We start from the raw sequence: 18607 nt of genomic DNA, 5'->3' as shown, positions 1-18607 counted from the left end.
GGCACTAGCATATATGTACATTGATAGTGGAAATAAACATTACCTTCATTTTGTACCTCCTTAACTCCATCAATGTCCATGATATCTTCCTCATCATCATGATTTGATTCTTCTCCTTTTCATCATCCTCAAGAAGTATATATAGGTGGACTACATATCCCTCTATAAAAGCCCATAAATGTTTCCCGTGCATTATTAAATGCAGAAAGCTCAATCAAACACACAATTGGGGTGACAATATTGGTACTTGCAGTTGCAAGGCAATTTCTCTTCTTGGTTGTATACACCTAATAAAAGAAAACATGAGTTGAAACTAGCAAAACAAGATAATATTGGCATTGCACTGAAGTAAAAATCTCATGGGGCACATGAAATGTCAAGCTAGACAACTGACAAAGATATATGTAGAAAGAGCAAAACCTCATGGGACAATCAATACATGTATTGTGAACATTGTCTGGGCTGGTTATTCTTCAATTTTGATCATAATTAAATATAGTTAGTTGCACCAAGCTCAAAGAGCCTTGTAATGTCAATTCAGGTAGCTCAGACTTTCCACTTTATTTACATGATAATTACCAAAAAAAATTGAAGCTGCACCATGTCATTGACAATAATAATCTCCTGTTCAATAAGGAACCTCAAATTCATCTATCTTCTGGCATTTAAATCATCAAGCATAACTCGGCCGGAAGGCAACACTCTTTCCACACGTCCAACTCGACTTGGAGGCCAAATCTTGTGAGTTACTCTTCCTTTTACCAATGCGAAAGGGATCTATTGACAAAAAACCAAACTCATCATCGTAATGTTTTTTGGGGGCTACCCAACAAATCTGAAGGCACAAATAGAAATGTGTGCACTTACTGCACCAAAGGTCCTTGAATCCAAGCTAACACTTCCATTATCACCCTCAACCCAACATCTACCCTTGGGAACTTGCAAGATTTCATATGATCCTGGAACATTAACCCAATCCCCTTGAAGTGCTATCAATCTCTTAACCATCCATTTATTAGGTTCCTCCGGTGACCTGTAAGCAAACCAACATGAAGAGCGAAGTTGCTATAACAAAAGAAGAAGATGGTTCATTTATGTATGGAAGATCAAGGCATATTGATTCATGGACAACAATCAGGACCAACCAAGGGATAACCCATACAATAATCATCAACTGGTTTTCTCACACAAATCACCAGCTTATCAAAACCTGACACACAAGGAATGCAAAATGGGAACACTAGTACTGTCCAATTTCCCGCTGTCCATTATATCGCAAAATATATAGCTTCATGAGAATCAGATAAAAAAGCATGACCTCAACAAAAAGACATCTATAACGTGTTAACATGTAAAATAAAACAGGCTTTCAACTGAGATGAAGGCATTTAATACCGAACCTATTAATCTATAATATGACAAAAAGGAATGCCAGAAAGCCACTATTGCTATCGAATGTAGAATGTGCACAAAGAAAACGATAATGGAAAAGCTTGTTGCATTGGCCTATATCATTTATATCATAGAAATAACCTTAGTCATTGGTAAAAGAACACAAATTTGTGTAAGAGTGCCCTACCCTTTCATTCAATTATATTGTTATGGATCAGCCATCCTTGAGAACAATGCACAAAAACCATTAAAATATTAGGGAAAAGCTACAAAAACCGAAGTTTTTCTTTATTTTCCCAAATAAAACTGCATTTTCCACTCTTTCCCAGATGACTTTGATCAACCCCAAAAGAGATGGAAAGGGGATGAATTGACCATATTATGACTCAAGTAGCAGCCCTTTCAGGGGGTTGACCAAGGGCATTTTGGAAAGTAGTTCAAAAACTTGATGGTTAAGTCTGGAGAATTGGTCTCTAAAATATGAAGTGCAAAAAGGAAAACAGAATTACCTTAACACAACAACATCGCCGCGAGAGAATTTGAAAGATGGAGCTGAGAGTTTCTCAACAAAAACAACATCTCCATTTACTATCCCTGATAGACCACGACTCCCTGGGTTGAGAGTAGGTTGCATAGAGTCACCATGGGTTCGTGCGATGCTTCCCACTGTATCTGCCAATGACATCGACACTACCAGGACAGTGGCTGATCTTTTAGCTAATACCCATAGAAACTCCATAACTGTAACACTTTATAATTGATTTCTGTTCAAATCCTGCTTTTGTGTTACTAGATAAGCATCAGCTGGAGAAAACCCTATCAGTAAGATAGAAAACCCAATGAGATAATGTATATGTGTGTATTATTTCAGTTAAATACTCTGTAAAACAGATTTTGTACTACATATGCTTATGTGTGTATATGGAGGTATACATACACAAAATGCATATCTATATGTATATACATGTACACACATTTGTATGTATATGAGTGTGTACATATACATGTGTGTGTGTGTGTGTGTGTGTGTGTGTGTACAAATGTATTTGTGGATGTGTAAACATATACCTCTAAGTACAATGTTTGTGTATGCATAGACAGCGTAATAACAACCCCATAATTGTAGCACTCAAATATTTTCTGTACAAAACGGTTTTGTACTAGATTAACTGGAGACCCTGCAATTAGAGAAACAAGAAAAATGGCATACATACACACATGATTTTGCATACATGTAGACATATTTGTACATATTAGAATCTTTATGCAGAATATAAGCACGTAGTTTAAACCTCAAAAGCATTTGATCGTGTGATGTGACAGCATATGGAAAGCAAAACAGGCGAATAAAAGTTAGCGATATAGCATTATCAATTTACATACCAGGCGGGATGCGAAGAGTGCCTTGGGAAGGATTCACCATTAGATCTCTCTTCCGTAAGTTCTAACGGTGAAAATACGGGCGAAGCAGGAAAATGTGACAAGAGGAGATACAGAATTAGGGTTTCATGGGAAATTGTTACAAAAGGAGATGCAGAATGAGGGTTTCATGAGGGTAGCTCTGAGGTTTTGATAACATACGCATACGCATTCGTTTTCATTCGTGTGGAAAAAGAATGTTTTCCAATGCATTCGAGTATATTCTATAATTATATGTCTATTAGGTTTGGTTTAGTGGTTAGAGTTATTTCTTACATTTATTAGGTCCAAAGTTCAAATCTTTCTTCACTCTCTTAGTGAGCAGAGAGTTTATTTCGTTTATTGGTCAATTTTGGGGTCATTTAGGTTTTTCTTCTTCTTCCTTTTTTAGGGTTTCGACATTTGGTTTTGGGATTCTAGCAACTAGCAATTGATTCTTGCATGTATGTATATTCATGTATCATTTAGGTTTTTCTTCTTCTTCCTTTTTTAGGGTTTCGACATTTGGTTTTGGGATTCTAGCAACTAGCAATTGATTCTTGCATGTATGTATATTCATGTATCATTTAGGTTTTTCTTCTTCTTCCTTTTTTAGGGTTTCGACATTTGGTTTTGGGATTCTAGCCACTAGCAATTGATTCTTGCATGTATGTATATTCATGTATCATTTAGGTTTTTCTTCTTCTTCAACTTCTTTCTTTTTTAGGGTTTCGACATTTGGTTTTGGGATTCTAGCAACTAGCAATTGATTCTTGCATGTATATTCATGTATTCCTCCTATCAACGAGGAAGAGATTAATATATGATTGATTCAATATGTGAAGCTTATCAATCACACTATTGGCAATACAACATTTCTTTCTATTGCACCTTTTCCTTAGATTATATAGTTTGCAACAAAAACAAAAATGCAAAACCAACTTACTATATATAATGAAATATATTTCAAATCAAACCACCATTACAGCTAAGGTTCAAATGATGTTTCAAAATAAACAATAATTCATTAGACTAGAGGAAAGTAATGGAAACAATTCTACATTAGGGTTTAGGATTGCAAACTAACAACTTGTTCCTAAGAAAATGACTTTAAAACACAATACCATTCCCTTAAAAATGCAACGCTAACAAAGAGGTTAACAAATTTTGCTTATAAGATGAGAAGTTTATTAAACAAAATAAAATCTCAAGAATATTGATATTTGTGAGATAAACTATGCAAAAAGAAATATTTGTCTAAGCCTAATATAACATATGAAGATCATAAAAGAGCTATATGTATAACGTTACATAGTATTTTGTAGATATAATTAGAAATCTTTGAGTGACCTTATTTCACTCTGTGTTGTTGGAATTATGAAGGCATGGAATAGAATAAGAAAGGGAATCGTTTGTAGGTGGAGAAATGATGCATATGCTCGAATGTACATGCCTATTGTTTGGAACCCATTAATTAGAGATGTGGATGGGCTGATGATATGACAAAAAGCAGGTTTCAAATGGGCCAATTTAATCAATGCCCAAGGGAATACATTGACAGATTGGAAGAGATTTCTACGTAATGATGTGGGCACTCAAAAGGCTAGAATATGGAGGATAAATAGGGGTAAATGCATGCTAATGAGGATTATAGATGCCTTTGCACGCAGCGAGCAAATCTTGGAAGATGCAACCATAAGCCCCTCTGAAATGGAATGGATAGGACTTATCGATGCTGAAAATTATATAATCGGAATTAAGGGAACGAAAGCCGGCTCTATTGAGGCATGCTACTATAAAATAGAGCATAGAAGGGTAATATGTGAGCAATCAGCCTATCAAACTGAAAGGCTGATTAGGTTGCTTGCAAAAAATGGAAAGGCTATGATAGTTGACCCCGAACCGAGTGAGCTCAAACAAACGACAGTGTGTTGGCCGATAGAAGGGCATTCAAATCAGCTATCATGGGACCCCGCGATGTATTTCTGGAAAACTCAAGGTCAAAGTGATGGTGCCAAGTTGGTGCAATTTTTCAGGTACAACACGAAAATCGGGAGGCAAATTATCCTAAAACAAGAACATCAAGATATTGCAGCTTGTAAATTTTGGATACAAGAGGGCATTAGTGAAAGGAGATTAGCTAAATTTTGGAAAATGATATGGCATGACAGCGGTGACTGCAAGATAATGATGTGCTTATGGCTTATTGTGCATAGAGCCTTGCCAGTAGGGGCGTGGGCTAAAGGCCCTAATGTAGACCCAAGATGTAGTGCATGTGGACAACTAGAAAGCATTTCCCATTGTTTGGGAATGTGATGAGGCTACGGTAGTATGGAGAAGGGCATTACGATTGCTTTGCCATGCCTCTAGCTCATTTACCCTCAATTGGGGAGATGCTTGTTGGAACTGTCTTGATGATGACGTAGAGAAATTTGATAGCACATGTACAACTATGTATAGAGGGGAGAATGGAACTATTCGAGTGATCGCTGGTAACGGTGCACCTAGAAGTAATGCCCAAAAGCAGAAAATTGTAGATCTATGGATGTTGCTAGCACCCATTATCATATGGAACATTTGGACCGCAAGATGTACCAGGGTATTTTCAACAAACAAACGACCTCCAGCATAATCTATTAGGCTAATATGGCACATGCTAATAACTACATTGAGGGCCCAATATGAGCGGATTGATGGAACAAATGATGCTTCAGATTTAATGAGGCTGAAATTCAGAAAACGATGGTGTACTACACTGATGGCTACAAAAATTGGACTGGATATACAATGGCAGTACGTAGTACCGAGATGGTTGTTCTCCCCTCCCATTAGATGATAGAGGGGCGTGAATGACACGACAAACATGGAGAACAAACATGTGGGCTATTTAGTGTAAGATAAATAAGTGATGTAGTCCATATGGAAGTAGGTAATGTCTAAAGTTGTGTTTTGTATGTCATTTTAACTAATGGAGTATATTCTTCTTTTGGAAAAAAAGAAGAAGCTACATGATATGCAAATGAGATTTTGATCCCAACAATAAAATCTGAACATATATTTACATATAATTTCAAAAGTGTCGAAATTGCTCCCAACAAAAAAAGGCCATGTATTGAACAAGAATTTCTCAAAGAACAATTGCCGGATTATCAACATTTGAAATCTACTTAATTGCTACAATCTTTTGTTTGTTTGTACATGCCATTTTGGCTACTTAAAACACACCGTAACGTAGTAATATTTTCCGCACCATGCCGAGAAGACCTACTTATTTCAACTATACACATAGACAACCACCAAAACCAATACGTTTCAAGGGCATAGAAATACAACTTCATAGTGTGCCATTCCAATACTTCATTAGTATAGATAAGTTGTTCAAGAAAGGAGAGTATATCTCAGCAAGAAAGAACAATCAATCAACTTGTTGAAAGTAATGTAATGAACTAACAATATACACTTTTTTTTTCGAGCCTTAGTTGATGTATGGAGAAGAAATGAAGCATTTTGAGTACTATATAGCAAGTTTCTATATAGCACGAATAATCATGAAAGATGCTTCCTACTTGATGATATCGGGACAAACAGAGTGTTAGATATAATCAATTATCAACCCCAACTTAGTTGTAAATCTATCCCCATATGTACTCTTAGAGTGCACATTTTGTGATAGTGCCCCAAATGAGGAGTAGCTATTGTGCAAATCAACCATATGGGTCGATAAGGTGTCAATCTAGAAAACCGTAGATGCGTAGGACACAATGTATTTAAGAAAGAGGGAAGTAGATTAATAGGATTGGCTAATCAAGTCAACTAGAAGAATATTTTTTGATTTTCTGTTGTCTTGCTTACTTAAGTGTTTTGTACACATTCTAATATCTTGTGAATTGCTTGACAATCTTTCCTATAATGCTCTTACATGGTCTTGGGTGATTAAGTCAAACATTGGGTTACTCCTACAACAACAAAAACATGAACTTTTTATGGAGGTGCCATATAAAATTTTCATATATTAGTTCCTTGCACAACATAGTACTAAGAAGTTGTTCTTTTTTAATGCTAATATTGGTAGAAAGCTTCAATATAAAATGAAATTTCTCAAAGAATAAAGACACTAAACTGCTTAGGAGCAATCAAAGCCGAGAATGCAAATTTGAATTGGGATGTTCTTGAGTCATAAATAATCAAATTGAGATTATATAAGGCATTTCTTGAAGAATGTAACTTCTTGCCATTGGTTTCAATAAAAGGCCTTACAAATACATGCCATTCAAGTACCAAAATCTTCCCAATTAGAGCAAATAGGCATTGCTCGATAGGCACATCACATCTATCCAAATAACAATACGTTTTTTCTAAATCTTTACTCAAGAAATTAGGACCAATGAGACAGTTATTCTTTGTATATTCGTTGTACAGTTGCTTTGACAAGTGAGCTGCATAAACTCTCTCTTTTGAAGATTGGATCCAAAGGGAAGCACATCAAACAAGCAAATAGATAAATTAAGTCTTCTATACATTTCAGGTTCTGTAAGTGCCACTAAACATATTTCTATTATTGTAGAAATGAGGGTTGTATCAACTAATATAGTTAATCTGTATTGAATAAAGAGCCCTGGTTGCCAAGTTTTTGGGTAAGGAAAACATATTCATAGTTGCATGTACTTATCTACAATATGTTGCAAACTTGTAGGAAACCCTTATTTGACAAGGCAATTTTTACATTTTTTTTCATTTAGTTTGCTGATAAATCACTGCAAGAATTCATAACGTTCACTGAGGTAAAGTGCATCATTTAAGATTTTGTGCAAGGAAAAATATTTACAATTGTATGTGGTTAAACTGCAGTTCCATCGACGTGTACAACACAAGCAAAAAATGCTACGAAGCATGTAGAAAACCCTCAAATGAGACAGAGCAGCACTTATATATTTGCATTTAGTCTACTGTCTCGAGTGTCCTTTTGGCTTTATTTGTCGTGGAATTTTTTCCTCATGAAAAAACATTTTACTTTTTGTATTAAATAAACTGCTGATATATATTTCATTTGAAAGTTATGCAAATAAAATGCATGGTGTCAAAGGCATATTGACAACGCATGGTTGTCTTTCAGACCCTTCCATGTCATCAATCATGCGCAAAACGTCATTCGATTTATCAAGGTGTTAGACCAAGCATGGAGGTAAATCCTGAAGTTCCAAGAGAGCTGCTTCCTTTTGATGGAAGGATAAGGCACAGAGGAATATAAATGTTCCCTGATTTGACATGATATAATGTTGAATTAATTTCTACATAATACCTGTATGTGATAAACCTGTCTTTACCAATACCTTTCTGAACGAGGAATCCTATTCCTAGAAGTACCGTCCCAATATACCTTGAAAATGAATGCTAATCTCATGATGCAAGTAACATCTTCTGCACTTGACTAAAGTTTATCGATACTCTTCTCTGCACATTATGGAAGGTTCATTGATACTTTTTTCAAATATAATGCAATCACAGTTACAGCTTCCTTAGCCTGGAATTGTCAAGCAAAGATCAAAATGCAGTGTGCATTAACAGTAAACAACAAACTTAACTTTAGGATGTATATTACCTTGCAAGACACTTTGCACTGGATACCTTTGCCTGTTTGAATATACTTAACATGGGAATTCACTAATCCTCTAGTCCTTGAAGATCTCATTATCTGCATTCTTCATTTGTAGAGTAACAATCATCATGTTTCTGTTCTATCCCTCGGAACATCTCTTTTTCACTTCAGTTGAGCATCAATTTGATTAACCATGTATAGATTCAATATTGCATAAACTTTTCTGCTGCCTGCCATTCCTTAAAGACGTCTTTACACAAGCCTAACTGCTCTGCCAAAGATAAACCAGCATTCATGCCATCAACAGCAGCACTTACTATACCACCTGCATATCCAGCTCCTTCACCAACAGGATATAAACCTGATGCTGATAAGCATTCAAATGTTTCCACGCTTCTATCAATCCTTATAGGTGCACTTGTTCTTGTCTGCGTTATCAGGCACAAGTATTAGTCGTGATATCTTCCTGAAATCCTGATGAGGGTTTCCCAAATAGCTTACAAATATGTCAATATGTTATACGCCAACTTACAGTCTAGAACACTGTTAGGAATAGAAACTGACTCTTAACATCTGGGGTCATCCAAAAACTCTTAATATTGGCATGATCTATCAGAAACAAGATGTTGAATACACCAAACTCTAGAATGTGAAACTCAAGTTACATCACTGACTCGTTAGACTGTTACTAAAACGTTAAGTGACTATGACACCCATGATTACACAAATTTTTTTCAAATAAACCAATTGACACACCACAACAGAGACCCCACTAGATCCTGAACCTGAACAGACTTTATAACTTCAAGCCCAAAATGTATGCCTCAACCAGCATTTCAACATTAAGTTGCTACAATGCAGCCCATAGGTAGATTCTTTTTTGTCATAGAGATCAAGGAAAGTCATGAGATAATTTCTTTTAAAGTTAATATGCTAGCACTAAACAGTTTTTGAGCATAAACCAATTGAGATAGCAGAAACAACACCTCAACAGCATGAAGAAGAGCACTCCTATCAATGAAGCCTGGAAGCTGCAAACATGGAAACTTGTAAGAAATACTTTCAGTGAAGCACAATAATTTTTAGAGAAATTGTCTCCCCTACCTGCTTGTTGAAGTTAACTATTGCAGTTTTAAATAGCTCAGTGAGGTTTTCATTGAAAAGATTGTGAAGATTGGCTTCTCGTACACCAAGCCTATAGCTTGACGAAGGTAATGAATTCCCTAGAAACAAATAATAAACAACCAGCAGTTTAGAGAAAGTATATAACAAAATATTATAACTGAGAACTTCTAAAATGACAATACAATCTTACCAGATAGGCGATTCTCAAGAAAATCCGGTACAACCTGTGCTGGAGCAACTAAACCCCCACCCCCCATGATAGCAGCATCCTTTTCCAGTAGTTTCTACATGCATCCATTAGAAGTTTCTCTTAGCAGAAATATTTTCATTACATTGTTTAATCTTGCTGATACAAATTGAGTATTTTACTTAAATGCTAAGTTTAGCGACATTATTATTTTGTATCATATTCAAGAGTTTTGATTCACCAAATAAAGCATTATTTAGATTATATCCTTGCTTATAACTTGATATCACATAAAATAGTCTGTGAAATTGACATACAAGAAGAGTCAATGTGCTCTAATGTTTTTTGCAGTAAGTTAATTCCAAAGCAGTTTTCATTCTGCTTTCCAAATCTTGCACATTATTCCTTGGAATGAAAAAAATATCAACATTCATACTTGATTAAGAATCATCTGGGTAGGCTTGACCAATAAAATCAATGGATGATCCCTGTATCCTTGTATCTTGATATGCTGCCCCTATAAATTCTACCATCTACTCATCTGCAGTGCCCATACGCCATTCTACATTGTTTCCAGGCTGTCAAGCTTATGTAGTCACTACTTCCTTGAGGGAAGTTCAATTGGGAAACATTGTACTGCAACAACAGACCTGGTTCTCACTAGCTTACGTCTTCACTACTCCCATGAGAGATATTCGCCTCATGAGATAGCCACAGAATATTTAGTTTTCTTTCATAGAGGAACTATATGTAGTAGTCCTAAGAGACACTGGTTGAAATAATCGTTGTAAAATTATCATTCTCAGTCTACAGATAACACCATCATATGTGGTGAGACACGTGACTTCTATGGAGGGCAATGTGTAGAGGAACAATTCCTAAATTTTTGCTTAAGGATATGCAGAATATGCACAGAACTTATAGCTATATGCAAGGAGTCTATTACAATAAGTCAACCATGTCAAACCTGAAATGCAACTCCCGCTAAAACTCCATGTTCAGAAACAAAAGGCTCCAAGTCTGAAGGGGAGACAGCCATTACAAGGGCTGCATTTGCCCACTTAGAAGACCTCTTCGAAAAGGACATCCCGTTGATACATAACTCTGCAGTAGTTGTACTAGTTGGGACAATCTGCAAATGTGCAAATGTGATGCACTTGTAAAAATTTAGAAAAAAACTGGAACAAGTGAGAAAGGTATTAACAGAAGCACCTGTCCCCCAGGGCACATACAGAATGAGTAGCAACTGTAATGCCTACTTTTATCATGAATATCATTAACACCTTGGCCTATATTTGTCGCGACTTTGTAATCAGCTACTGGTATTTTTCCCTGGCCTCTTTTCACCTCTGATGCCCATCTTTTGTACTGCACAACAGATGAATAACGCAATCATTCTTATTTGGAGAAATCATAAGATCAAGAGTTAACTGAACCACAAAGTTAATATGCATTATGATAAATATTGCACAATTTGACACCTGCCTGAATTTCATTGATAAGGTCTTGTGGATGCTCAATGCGAAAGCCAACCTGAATTGCACATTTTTTTACGCAAGGTAAGGATACTACAGAAGTAACAAATGAGAAGTAAACAGCATATTCTCTTAAACGGCCAAATTTGACATATGGAACCAAATCAACGTATCTTGTACGCGACTTCTTTCTAAGAAAGGGGGTTACACCCATCAAAACCCTCTATACAACACTTTTTATATATAATACAGTAGACTAGATTTTTTATCGTCCATGATGGGGCCAAATTTGACATATGGAACCAAATCAACGTATCATCTTGTACGCGACTTCTTCCTAAGAAAGGGGGTTACTATTTCCACAGTAAAAACTCTCTATGTGAAAATAAAGCACATATGTGTGCTCACCCTTCTGGGTGGACATTTGAGTAGTACAACACTTAAATTATCATCCATCTCATAAGCCCTTATATAAGATTCCATATAGGGATATCCCAATGCTAAACTTATGGTGAATGGATGACATTACATGATGAAAAGAGCAAAACATCACAGACAAATGGCAATGGATCTGATGACTGGTCTAAATGTCCTCCCTGCTGCTGGTACCTTCTTCAAGTCTATTTCTTGAGCTCATAGAATTTGAGGCAAGGGCCCTCTACCCCTGGCATACCCTGTTCTTAGTTCCCTCTAGATGGACTCATACCCAAATTTTCCATATAGGGATATCCCAATGCTAAACTTATGGTGAATGGATGACATTACACGATGAAAAGAGCAAAACATCACAGACAAATGGCAATGGATCTGACGACTGGTCTAAATGTCCTCCCTGCAGCTGGTACCTTCTTCAAGTCTATTTCTTGAGCTCATAGAATTTGAGGCAAGGGCCGTCTACCTCTGGCATGCCCTGTTCTTAGTTCCCTCTAGATGGATTCATGCCCAAATTTTCTTAATTTTCTCTAGATGGATTCTTCTGGGTCATACAATAAAAGAGATTAAGACTATCATCTGCCAAATGAGAAATAATTTGTGTTCACAGATATCATCACTGGAATTCTGCACGATAATAGAAAATAAAAGATAAATTATGATTGATCTAATCTCAGGACTTACCAATGATACGATAATTGTACTTTGCCACAACTCACACACATTGATTGATAGGTAAATCCACTTAGGATATTCTAAATAGTGCCTGTTAAGTTTATTTGGTGGATTCATTTTGTATTCCCAGAGCTACCCAGCAGCAAGTCTGAACATATGTTTTGTCATATAGCAGCTATATAAAAGAATAAGATATCTTACAGAAAAGTCTTTAGGAGTCAGAGTAATATTGTGGTCAAGCAGTTTACTGTAAACATCACGAGCAGAATGACCCACTGCAAGTACAACTGCATCTGAAATAAGTTTCTCCGAGCCCAAATCCTGATAGTTAGACTTAGTGACACTAATGCCAGAAACGTGGCTTCCTTCCACAAGTAAATCAACCATTTTGGTTCCAAACCTTATGTCAACCTAATCAACATGAATTGCAAATAGAAACATGTCAATCAATCACATGATATAAAGTGAAGTTCATTTGCCTTTGAAATAATACACCATTACAATAACCATCTACCAGTTATCAAAACTAGTATACATACCCCCAAGGACTGCAAATAACTCCGAAACTGACGCAAGACTTTAACAAGCTTATCAGTTCCAAGATGCGGCTTGCCATCAACCATTATATGAGATGGTGCACCAAACGTAACAAGTGTCTCCAATACCTGGTTCATAAAAGTTATGCAATAAATCAGTTGAAAAATACTTTCATATAATCAAGCCTCAGGCATCTACGGCAGCTTCTTATATGCAATAAGATGACCTAGTCTAGCACATGCAAAGACTCACAGAGTTCTCCCATTCTTCAAAGACAAATATCTGTTAATAAGCCTAAATTCATAGATACAACATCCAGAACCTGGGCATCACAAAATGACATTTATATTGTTCAGAGATTATTCAATGAAATCAAACTCGCTCCATTAATCAGAAACTTATGACACATTGATCATGTCTCAAAACAAAATTCTTGGTTTCACAATTTCCATGGTATCACATCCTTGAGGATATGGAGTATCACAAGAAACAGTCAGCATTTTTGAGTTCCATGGATTCAAATTCTTAGTTCATTCAAAATAAATACAAAAACGGTTTCACAAAATCAGTAATGAATGCACGATGTGGTATGGACATCATATAAATAAGCCTCTTATTTATTTATGCTTATCATCTTTAAATGAGTCAAAAAAAGGACTATTTACCATGGATTATATAATAGCCATGCCAATCACTCTGTCAGAATTAACTATTAAGGATCCTTTGTCCTCAAGGTAGAGATTCCATGTTTTCATTCAAAACCTTAGGATCAATACTCAGCTTCACCTTCATTTCACCTTACAAATCTCAATTAGTAGAGGAATTTCCCCTTTGAAAGGAATTATAATTTGTTGGGCTCCCTTAAAAATGCCCAATCTTCCACCAATATCTAGGCATGGGAGAGAAATCTCCATTTCAAGAGGTATTACAATTTGTTGGGTTCTCTTAAAAATGCCAAATCTGCCATAAAATATCTAGACATGCAAAAGGACGGATATATCGTATGCATTCATAATATTACAGAGTTTGGCAGACTATACATGAAACATGAAACTATAAGGTAAACAAATGAAACATAAGTTCTGCATTTTTCCATTCATTGAAAATAATGTTCCCTATTATCTGATTGTAGGATTGCAATACTTCACACAACAAGGTCAGTGCTAGCTACCACATGTAAGCTTCAATGGCTACTACCTCCTGACAATGAGCACAATCAGGATGGCTGGATGTATTTAAGCTCCTATGCATTGGTTTCAAAAAGTAGAATTCACTATTGCAAGGAGGATTTTGGAATTCCAGGCAACAAAACAGATGTCTTTCACGCCTTCGTTCAGGGTACCATGATATTTTCGTAGTTTCATATTGGCAATGACCATTATTAACCACAAGCAAACCATATATACAATCATTTTGCATTTTCATGTTGACCTCAAAATATGTAAAAAGGATTATGATAAACCACTACGCATAGCATCAACCAAATTTGGGTGAAGTCATGATATAAATTATTTGTGTCGACAGTTTGCCAGAGTAGATTAATGTCCATAAACACAAAATTCCCATACTATCCATTGAAGCTATTCTCTTTCCTTTAAATCGTAATGTTCCTACTTTCCTTTCATAGCATCAATCAATTTTGGGTGAACTCATGCTATATATCACTTCCACGCATGCCAGCCGTGTCCAAGAAAAGATTCCTCTACATAAACAAAAAGTTCCTATGCTATCAGTCAAAGCTATTTTCTTTCCTTTTAATCTACTGTCTTACACATGTTCCAGAGCATCACTCAATATTCAGTGAAGTCCTGTCGTACATCGTTCTGCTGATCAGTGTCCAAATGGTAGATTTGTGACTATGAACAAAAAAACCATATGGTATCAGTCAAAGCTATTTTCTTTCCTTTTAATCTTACCGTTCTTACACTCTTTCCATTTCTTCCTATTCGAGTTGTGAGCTTTCCATCACTCCAAGTACCTGCTCCACCCTGCAACATTCCAGGAATCATAAACTATGAGAATGCTGTTTTTGCTACGAGTTAACATCTCAGCTTGTTAAGAAATATAATACCTCACCGAAGCAGAAATTGCTCTCAGGGTTCAGCAACCTCCTAACCATCAGCCCTCCGATATCCTGGCCCCTCCTCTCTACAGGCTGGCCTTGCTCTAGCAAAGTTACATTTGCACCACACTCTGCTAAAACAAGGGCCGCAAACAGGCCGGCTGGCCCACTCCCAACAACTGTAACTTTTGCAGATCTTTTTATCTTCACTCTTGCATCTGAGTCTTTCCTTTCTCCATTCTTTAACACGCATTCTCCATGCGCATTTTGCAAATCCTTGACAAGCCCAGTTACATCAGTTGAACCTACATAATTAGCCAGAAATTCTGCTTTCCCAGGTTTTTTCTGCAGATGGGAAATAAGTTTTTTCTGTTGTGCAGATGATAGATCGAGCTGATCCAGATTTAGATCAACTATGTACACAAATTTAGGACCTTCTGTACTCTGAAAGAAGCAATCATAAAAACTAATCAGGCCCATTTGTGCCAAATGTAGCATTTGAAATATCTAAATGCAAATTCATATTAAGCCAATCATCCTAGTATTATATGACCAGCCCCAAATATGGCTCCCACCTTTAGGTTGATGATTCAGGCACCACTACATAAATATTTTTTGTCAGAAAGAAACAGGGAAGTGTCAAAAAGAAACTCTTTTTCAGGGTTTGTGCCAAAAGGTGCCTCGTGTTCATTGCATTTGCCAAAATGCCACCCATTATTTGTAGAGTAGATGTGCAATACTTAATTATGCCATCCTAAATTTTAGCATTTCCAGATTAGTTAAAATGAAAGTATATGAAATTGTTATGTATGTTGTCAGCATGTCCTTCCAGAGACACCACTGATATTTTGCAAAATTTTGAGTTCCAGTTAAATAAGAACACTAGTGATTGTCAAAGCATAAACTATCAACTTCAGGCATTCCAGTATTTTTGGTTTCCATAAAATGAATAGAAAATGCAAAAGATCTCCCTTTCACCCAACCAAAATTGATATTGCAACATCGATATTTGAAAGGTGATGTAATAGGGACCAACCTTAACCCTGTTAACAACTTTACGAGCATCAAATGACTTTCGAACAATTGATAGAGCTGTAACTGGAAGAGTTGATTTCTGCACATCAAAAAGATAGCCTTTTCAGATTTTGTTGGATGTATGAAGTACAATACTTAAATCAATTAACAGCTATCCATTTTCAACGGTATGTACAGCTTGCAATAGCATCTCTATCAAAGAAGTATTGACTCTATATTCCTGTATGAGGAATCCTGAAATGGATAAAGACCCATGGCCCTCCTCTTTAGTAGATACATGTAACATGGCTAGCTAGCAGTACACTTGGTTTTTGGTAATTGCTGAGATGATGCCTTCAGAGCTCTCGCAAATCTCAAGCTAACTTTGCAAGAAGATGCTCAGATTTTGAAAGCCAAATATGCTGAGAACATATCACTTTCAGTCTTGGTCTCTGGTGAGCTTAGTAATGCGCATCACAACTGTATTGCACATATCCATCGTATTGAATACGGCATTATCAATGCAAGTTAAATGTGATGCTCCATACAATTAGGACTCATGCGACTTGGTATAACTTCACAACATACATCACGGCTGCAGTCAAAGCGATCAAAAGATTGAGATGTAAATACCAATGAGAATAATATTTTTGCACTCATTCTCAAGAAAAGATCAGGTATTTATCTTGCAAAAATGTCTCTGATGAGAACAAGTTTATTTCAACTGTCAGAACATCTCTTTGAAATGAATATGCTTCATTTCTCACACATTCATTATCAGTATTCCATCACACAATATCTTAGATTGGGCCCTTCGTTTGTTAGACCCTGGGATCAACTGAAATTAAACTTAAGACCATTATCCCTAATGGAATAATATATAACAACTTTCTATATACATTTGGAATGGAACATGAACTTTTATTTGCAATAATATTGTATGAGGATGGAGGCTTTAAAAGTCAAGTTAGGTGTATTCCTAATCAGAGGTGATGGTTTGCTTCCTTGGAGATGGATGTTTTACTATCCTACATTTGCGAGTAGTAGTACTCATTAGGCATCATGCTTTGCAGATAATAGCTTGTTTCTTTTCTTTCAACTATATTTTTCCTATAGTTTCATCAATTGTGTGATGGAATGGACTTAAATTGAACTTTCGAAGGGAATTTTCGAAATTCCTTATTGTTCTTTCCCCTCTAACATTCTGTGTTCTAAAGCTTAATCACTTGCATGATGATGACGAGAATGTGAAACAAAAGGGACATTTTGAATATCCTGCTACCTGTCTCCTAAAAGATTAATCCATTGCATGATGGAAAAGCCATGAAATTGACTCCTTTTTTATATTTCTTTATTTCCACAAAATCCTTGTCTAGAGATTAATCTCTGAGAGGAATTCCAGAATCTTCTTGTTTTCTTAAGTTCTAACATCATTTCATTTACGGAAACTGAGATTGCTTGAAATCAAAGGGACACCTAATCTCCTTCCACGTTCCTTTTCTTTCAAAATATGTTTTCACTAGACCTAACGCGCATGCTTAATGAAACGTAAAAGAAATCGAAATGAGAGAAAAAGGAGAATTTCTCACTTACAGGCAATCCAACAAGAGAAGCAATGGCATCGAGAAGAGGCTCAGAGATAGAGTGATCGCCTTTTCCAAGATCCTTCTCCGTGGATACTTCAAGGTTAAGAAGCCTCCAAATGCCAGAGACGGAAGAAGGATCATGACCGCGACCGCGACCGCGACCACGAAGAGTCCTTTGCGGTGACGCAGGAAAGTTGGAGGCGGGAAGGTCAGGCTTCTTCCGAGAGGGGGAGGCGGGGGTTTCCGTGTGGAGGAGCTTTGAGCCGGGAGATGCAGATAGGGGGAGGCGATGGCGGAGGAGGGAAGGGAAGAAGGATGTGGTGGTGCGCCGGGGAGGTTCTGCGAGGGGATGGAGGGTAAAGGCGGGAGACTGGCGATGGCCATAGCCATAGCCATGGCCATGATGGAGACGATGATGGAGGCTCTGCAGAGTCATGGTCATGGTAGAGAGAGAGAGAGAAGGATAGGGGTTTTAGAGTCGAACCGAACCGAACCAACAAACCGTTTTAAAACGGTTTAACAGCTCGGTTCAGGCTTGAGCCGGACGACCCACTGCCGACTCCTAGCCTTGGTCAGGACGGCCGCCCCGCCTGCCACTGCTCTCAATTGTGGCCCATCCCTCGGCACAGAGGCGAAAAAGCCGTCGTAGGAACATACGAGACAAGAAAGTTGTGGCAATCAGCATCACGCAAGGGAGTGCCCCGTGGCGGGCGGTCGGGTGCCCGCCCAGGTCGGCCGGCCGGCCAATTCTGAGAACGAATCCGAATGAGCGCTTAACCACGAGGACGGCACACAAGAAAGGAACAGGAAGCCCCGAGTGCTGCTTCCTACGAGATGCAGGGGTCACTCACTCTTTCAAGCTTCCTCGGCACTTCTCCCTCGTATTTTATTTCCGAGGAATCACCCAAATCGGTGTGAGTGCAGTAGGAAGTAATGACATGGGTGTTAGTTATTCAGGCCAATTCCCCCTCCCTCTTTTCCCTTCCCTACCCTTCTAGGAGCTGAGATGGTGCTTCGATTTCCCGGTTTTTCGTTCGTGCAGTATTGTATAAGAAAGCCATGTCCACGCACGCAATTTGGATTCAGATTCGAATCCCGAATTCAAGTGGAGATAGGTCCTGGTTGTTA

General features: G+C 37.3%; 2 protein-coding genes across 3 annotated transcripts; both read right to left on the bottom strand.

Annotated features, from left to right (window-relative positions):
- Positions 1-407: 407 nt before the first annotated feature.
- LOC147853305 (uncharacterized) lies at positions 408-2975 on the bottom strand. 2 transcript variants are annotated; one of them, XM_087332773.1, is made up of 5 exons: positions 2776-2975; positions 2471-2532; positions 1902-2208; positions 868-1033; positions 408-777 (listed from the first exon to the last, which is right to left on the bottom strand). In XM_087332773.1, the coding sequence occupies exons 3-5, from the start codon at positions 2129-2131 to the stop codon at positions 652-654; spliced, it is 522 nt and encodes a 173-aa protein (XP_087188899.1). In that variant the 5' UTR covers positions 2132-2208; positions 2471-2532; positions 2776-2975; the 3' UTR covers positions 408-651. The 2 variants fall into 2 exon arrangements, with proteins under 2 accessions (XP_087188899.1, XP_087188898.1); XM_087332772.1 differs by lacking the exon at positions 2471-2532 and having other exon boundaries at positions 2776-2974.
- A 4810-nt stretch (positions 2976-7785) lies between these two features.
- PDE327 (FAD/NAD(P)-binding oxidoreductase family protein) lies at positions 7786-17915 on the bottom strand. The gene is made up of 13 exons (XM_087332854.1): positions 17487-17915; positions 15916-15993; positions 14889-15323; positions 14734-14805; positions 12820-12945; positions 12482-12691; positions 11184-11231; positions 10911-11066; positions 10666-10830; positions 9702-9795; positions 9491-9609; positions 9373-9417; positions 7786-8814 (listed from the first exon to the last, which is right to left on the bottom strand). Exons 1-13 carry the CDS (start codon positions 17913-17915, stop codon positions 8590-8592), a joined length of 2202 nt encoding a protein of 733 aa, XP_087188980.1. The 3' UTR covers positions 7786-8589.
- Positions 17916-18607: the final 692 nt, after the last annotated feature.

Source organism: Azolla caroliniana, unplaced genomic scaffold (assembly GCF_043228905.1).
Source record: "Azolla caroliniana isolate FFs.n. ecotype wild unplaced genomic scaffold, voAzoCaro1.0.p SCAF_17, whole genome shotgun sequence".
In the NCBI taxonomy this organism is placed as follows: Eukaryota; Viridiplantae; Streptophyta; class Polypodiopsida; order Salviniales; family Salviniaceae; genus Azolla; species Azolla caroliniana.
Note: the sequence above shows the minus strand (reverse complement) of the source record. Positions and strands in the feature narration are given on the sequence as shown.

Coding starts and splice junctions, on each gene's coding strand:
- LOC147853305 (XM_087332773.1), bottom strand. CDS start 2,131: ATGGAGTTTCTATGGGTATTAGCTAAAAGATCAGCCACTGTCCTGGTA. Junction 1,034..1,901: donor GGCGATGTTGTTGTGTTAAG/GTAATTCTGTTT, acceptor GTTTGCTTACAG/GTCACCGGAGGAACCTAATA. Junction 778..867: donor ATTCAAGGACCTTTGGTGCA/GTAAGTGCACAC, acceptor TTTTGTCAATAG/ATCCCTTTCGCATTGGTAAA.
- PDE327 (XM_087332854.1), bottom strand. CDS start 17,915: ATGACTCTGCAGAGCCTCCATCATCGTCTCCATCATGGCCATGGCTAT. Junction 12,692..12,819: donor GTTATTTGCAGTCCTTGGGG/GTATGTATACTA, acceptor CATGTTGATTAG/GTTGACATAAGGTTTGGAAC. Junction 9,418..9,490: donor TAGTTAACTTCAACAAGCAG/GTAGGGGAGACA, acceptor CCATGTTTGCAG/CTTCCAGGCTTCATTGATAG.